The 6,019-nt window shown below is 40.8% G+C and overlaps 2 protein-coding genes across 2 annotated transcripts; both read right to left on the bottom strand.

The window, feature by feature from the left end:
- Nucleotides 1–1,849: 1,849 nt before the first annotated feature.
- F5147DRAFT_572877 (uncharacterized protein) lies at nucleotides 1,850–2,335 on the bottom strand (the record flags this gene model as incomplete). Its single annotated transcript, XM_041431118.1, has 2 exons — nucleotides 1,850–2,104; nucleotides 2,144–2,335. Coding segments are annotated over 2 exons (447 nt in total), but the record flags the coding sequence as incomplete, so codon positions are not given.
- A 2,271-nt stretch (nucleotides 2,336–4,606) lies between these two features.
- Nucleotides 4,607–4,795, bottom strand: F5147DRAFT_541833 (uncharacterized protein; the record flags this gene model as incomplete). The annotated part of the gene is made up of 1 exon (XM_041430251.1): nucleotides 4,607–4,795. A coding segment is annotated over one exon (189 nt), but the record flags the coding sequence as incomplete, so codon positions are not given.
- Nucleotides 4,796–6,019: the final 1,224 nt, after the last annotated feature.

The raw sequence follows: 6,019 nt of genomic DNA, 5'->3' as shown, positions 1-6,019 counted from the left end.
TGTCAAAGGTGCGCTTCATGTATTAATGACGACTTGTTGGAGCTTATTTCTAACTATCAATTTAGTCTCTTGTACAGTTCCACCAACATCTCCAGTCTACACAATATTTATGTTACTTTTGTCGCACCTCTGCCTGCCTGGCTGCAAGACGGTTTTGCGTACCTTTGTGTTCTGGAACACCTTGGGGCATAAATTTGCCCAATTGGCTGCTGGTGGATCAGTATATGTTCTACTCATGGTTGCCAGCCTGGATTTGTACTGGAGCATTCCAGAGTACTCAGTCGTGTTGTTCCTTTTGAGGTAGGAAAGATGCTGAGACAGCCGGATGATTCTCCTGCAGGGAAACTTGTGCATAGCTGGATCATTCCGACTGTTGCCTTTATGAGAGAGAAACTCCCTCTTTCCTTTGAGAATCACTTTTGCGTCAATTTCAGTGTCTTACACAAACTCTCTGCTACAGTGGACTGCACATCCATGAAAGACTCAGACAGGTTCTTTGACTGCTTGTAAAGGAAGTGAGTAGCACACAACTGTCGTCATAAAGGCCATCAGCTAATATTTGAACAAACTGAAGTGACCATAAGTTCCCATCATGATCACGTTCTTCCTGGAAGCCCTGCTTGACTCCAGTTCTAGACGACCTCCTGTCAGTCTACAAGATAGCAGTTGAAGCTGATAGCTGGAATATAAATGTCAATGCATCAACACATGATGACTCAGATGGGCAAGGGCTTTTCACTGACCTCAAGATGGAGATTGCTGTGGTGATGACACAATTTGATCCTTTGGGAATTGGCAGAGATAGGGGCAGAAGTTAATGACCTGTCAGCACTGCAAAATAAGGTATGAGAATTTCAATGCAGATAGTGCCCGGTGTGACTAAAGACGATGAAGCTTGATATGTTCTATCCTGGGGCATAAGCTAGGAGATTCATGAAGGGATCTGTTTTTCAGCCAATGTCACTCATTGAGACACCTGACTAATTAGGTAATTTTGCACAAACAAACAATAGATTTTGTTATTGATTGCTATCAAACTTTGTTAAGCATCCACTAGCTGAAAAACATTCCTTTACTACACATGTTATTCTCAACTTCATGCAACTATAACACATGTTCTGAATAGTTACAACTGTTATCTATACATCCTGAACAGTTTCATGTCTCTCCGATTCATTGTTGTCGTGCAATGTGCAATACAAATTTCAAATTGTCTAAAACTAGGGTTTTGAACAGTAAAACACACATTTCAGTACTATTTTTGTTGGTCAATGTAATACAATATTTTCCATGGGGTAAGATATATATTGTCTGAATGCACACAAGCAGTGGTGAGATAAGAAAATGTGTTGTTGTTGTGTGAGGCATGTTTTAAGTCGACGTCCTATTTTGAAAGGTTCTCTAGCTACAAATCTTTGCTTTCTGAATTCCAATGTGATACACCCTCTTTCTACAAGCTGATGAAGATGGACATGAAGGACACTCTCAAGTATATTGTTATTTATTGATCATTAGCTCTAGCTGATTCTTTTTGGCAGAAAGGTTTTAATAGTACATTCAATAAGCATGTTTGTAAAATCTATTAGCTTATCAAGTTTGCATTTTTTTTTTGATGATCTAAGTTGGCCATTGTAGCTGCTAGTAGTTATTAGTAGCTATAATGAACAAGTGATTTTTATAAAAATAATGTATTCATTATAGTGCTGTGCTGTCATAATAGCTGCTGAAGGCTAGAGCTTTCCATAGTAAGATTTTTTGCAAAATGCTGCTGCTATTATAGCTACTATAGAAGGAACTTGTTCATAAATAGTATAGATGGTATTGCAGCTATTATAGCTCATAGTTGCTACTAGGAGCTATAATAGCAACTGTGCATTTTCCTGATGACTCCTGGATTCTCAGCCATGTGTTTGATGTCTGAAGGTTTAATAGATTTGGACAGGTTAAAAAGCGACATTTCCCCATCCCAGTCCCAACACATGTTGAATGGACCTGCACAGTTGCAGGTAATGAGGTAGGCCAACCAGAAGTAAGACTGTAGGTCATGATGGAACTGTATGGGTTCCCCAATGATCAATTGGTTGGACTCAAAGGGAAGTGTCCACTGTCGTCATATCAGTATTGAGATCAAAGGTCAGAACACTAGTGACTTATGGTGTGTGGTAGGTGCTCCTCTCCTGCAAGATCTGTACAGTCTGCAGCAGATCATCCACCCTTCACATGCTTTTTCAGGATGTGAAGGAATAGCAGATTCGGCAAAGATATTATGCACCAGGAACATGGAGTTGCCATCGCTGACATCACAATGCAATACCTGTCGACGTTCATAAGCATTACAATGACCTGGGATGAATGTTAGAAACGATAATTTTAAATCAGCAAAATTTTATCTCACCAACTATGGCACCTATGATACTGTTAAACATTTCTTGTGCGGTTCCAAATCACAAAATGTCAACTCCACAAGTAGCAAAAGTGGTACAGGATCAATGTTGTTCTTCAAGTTGGCGATCTTTTGGAGATATGTTGAAAATCTTGACTAAGTCTGCTATCGGATCATTGCAGCACAGATGGAAGTGATGGACATATGAGGAAGCCGAGATTTGCTGAACAGACCAATGGAAGGGCGCATATAGTCTTTCATAATGGTAATTCATCAGAGGGATTCCATCTCGTCCCAACATAGATTGTGAATGTGGCAATAGACTCCATCCAGCTTCTCCGCACACTCTCTGTCTGAATGATCACCATGATCTTGCTCTTTGGAGGTCTTGAGAAGAGTCTTGTTAACAAAATGTGTTCCATCGATTGACACCATAAGATGACTGGGCAATGTGTGAGTGCTGCATTATCTCCACATAGTAGTACTGGAACTATGTGTTAGTTATATGATCATTCACCTCTACAATACGCATTTCTATGTCTTTTATGTGTCTAATCTTGCCATTGCATGTATGGTATCATTCCTTACACTTTGCTACCTATTTACATGACTTCCTGATCTCCCTAGGACATCCCTAGGTTGAGTTATTACTTACCTTTGGATTGTGACTTGTCTGTTTACATTTGTTTACCATATGTCGCCCATATCCCAGAGTCCAGTGCTTCCTCCTGCCTCTTTGGCAACTTACTCTGGACTCTAGTTTGATCTCTTCTAGTCTCTCAGTAGCCTCTAGAAGCGGCCCACTTCATTCCCATCTCAACAGCTTATGAGCCCAATCTTCGCCTATCTCGATCCCAAACGCCTCAATCTGATGAGGAGGCATCATCCATGCATGGTGTGCCCTATCTTGCTGCTGTTGGCACTCTGATGTATCTAGCCACCACCACTCGACCTGACATTGTCTACACTGTTGGTGTCCTTGCCAGATTCAACTCAAACTCAGGCATCGCCCACTGGCAGGCTGTCAAACACCTCCTTCGCTATATCAAAGGCTCCATCGACCAAGTGCTTGTCTACAAGCCTGATCCTCATTCCGAAATCATGCAGATGCAGACTGTGCTTGATATCTAAGATAATAGTTAGTTACTTGGCAGCATGAGAAAAAAGAATAAGTACTCTGTGTCTCTCAGCTTCAGTAGGAGTTCCACATTTGTCATCATGTAAACATCCCACTCAGTCTCTTTGCCCAGATGTGCGAAATACTCAATCTCCTCCTGACACCAAGTCTTCAGATCCCCCTCCTGAATGTCGAGTGATTGCTTTGTTGAGATGAGAATGAAGTGGGCCGCTTCTAGAGGCTACTGAGAGACTAGAAGAGATCAAACTAGAGTCCAGAGTAAGTTTCCAATCTATTAAATGGTATAGTGAAGTTGTATAGTACACCTATCAAGGATGGAGGACTAGTTCTGGTGTGTGAGTGATTACTAGGCTCAGAAGGCGGTGGAGAAACATTATCATATTCAGAAATATCAGATTCCTTCTCACTTTCCATCTCCTCTTCCTGGAGCATAGCAGCTGTACACTGTCTGGTAACTATCAAAACATATTTAGTGGTATGTTTTCATTACAAAATCAACTCACCTTTTTTTCTCCTGTTCTTGAGCTAATTCTGCAGCATTCTTCGCTTTCAGAAGCTTTTTCAACTCCTTGGCCTGAGAAGCAGTGAAAGTACTGGAAGTGGAAATTGGTTTTGATGAGGCTTTTTTAGCTGGAGCCTTTTTTGCTTTTGGTTAAGGTTAAGCGCCAAAATTTACATCCCATAATATTTAAATTAACTTATTCATAGGTTATGTAAGAATTGAGTTGTTCCAAGAAAGACCAAGTTGAGTCCACTCCATTATCACAAAGTCAATCTTATATATTAAATCATATATAAATCAAATACAAGTGAATCTGTAAAGTAAGCATAAAGTAGACATTTATATATACATTTAAATCAAAAGGCAAAAAGGTAAAGTAGCAATCTATTGGCATAACATTAAAGGAAGGAAGGATGATCAACTCATCCATTTTGACTCTCTTTCCACTTTAGGAACACTCTGTTAATATAAAAGACTAGAGACACACTCTCTCCTAAGTATTTAAGATTGAAATGAGTTGTATCACTGGAACAGAAAGCCAATAAGTCACTGTTCATGGCTTCAATGACCAGACCCTGCTCAGCAAGCACCAACCTCCCCCAACAAATTCTCCAATAGGTAGAACCAAACATAGTGTCAAATCTTTGTCATCTCTGTGAGCCAGTGTAGAGATGTTAATGTTTAGAACAAGAGATAGAAAAGGCACCACAGGTGAGTCGACTTTGCCTGGGAGTAATTCTACCAGTTCTACTGGAACTTGGTATTCTACTGGGAATGCTCTTCTAAGGTTAAAATAGTCAGAATGATATGAGACAAAGAATTTAGCATGTAACATACCACACCCTACAATTTAAAGAAAAAATTAGTACATGTAAGGCATCCATATATAACAACTTACTGTGAGTCCACAGTGATTTCACCAAAAAAAAAGCATGGTTGAGAAAGGACATTCTGACTCATCCTCCTCTGGGTCGCCCATTTTGTTCCTAAAGACATTGACACCATTGAAACAGACCTAGAGTTTTAGGAACAGGGTTTTTCTCATAGCGTCAGGCATGGATGGGCATATGAAAGCCATGAGTGTTCCATCTGCATTGACCATGAGGGATTTTGTTTCTGTTGCTTATCCAGGAATATGTGCTCTGATGCAAAATTCTATTGACGGGCTCGTGCCCTGAATACCCGCACTGTGGTTGAGATCATTTTCATCACAACACACTCCACTGCTGACCACTTAAACCACCACATGTATTTCAAACCTCGCGTGCTACAGACTTTTTTGATGCATGTTTCAAAGTTAGTGCTATGGACATTGCTCTAAGATAGAGGTGTTTGCCATTGCTGGCGTTCAAGGTAAGGCTTATGGCTTCGTCTATGTGATATAACTAACAATCAATATACAGGTGTGGCTAAAACCTACTTGCAAGAGACTCTCGACATCAAGAAAACTACTGGGGAGCTAATTTTCAAGAAACTTCATACATTTTTTTAGTGGTTCTGGTGATGTATTTGTCTGAATTTTGAGAAGAACTGGCTGCCACTCCTGAGAGAGTTTCTCACATGTATTATCACAACTTTGACCACCACATCATTATGAAGCATCACATCATTGTTGAAAACTGGCCACTTGCCAAATTCTGCTGCCCTGGGGACCTCAATTCGCGGACTGAAATATCTGTCCTAAAGTCTGCATGGGACTCTGGTGCCACTAGATTTCGCAAGCTCACTGATGCTGAATTTGAAGAGTGGGAAGAGGAATGCTTTCAGGCTCCACTGCACAATAGGAACTGAGGAGCAAATGGAAATGAGGGCGAGGAAGGAGAGCTCGAGAACACAATAGCAACTGCAAGCACTCAGTCTTCCATCCCTTCGAATGATGATGGTTCATCTCCGACATCCTCTGCAACTCCAGATACTCAATCCCAGGTGGCTCCCTCTCGCAAGCATACATTGCCAATTGTGGCCATCAGTGTTTGACACTGGTGACAATGAGCCC

Source organism: Suillus discolor, assembly GCF_016758755.1.
Source record: "Suillus discolor strain FC423 chromosome Unknown F5147scaffold_16, whole genome shotgun sequence".
Lineage (NCBI taxonomy): Eukaryota > Fungi > Basidiomycota > Agaricomycetes > Boletales > Suillaceae > Suillus > Suillus discolor.
The sequence above is the reverse complement of the archived record's forward strand: the minus strand, read 5'-3'. Positions and strand labels throughout refer to the sequence as shown.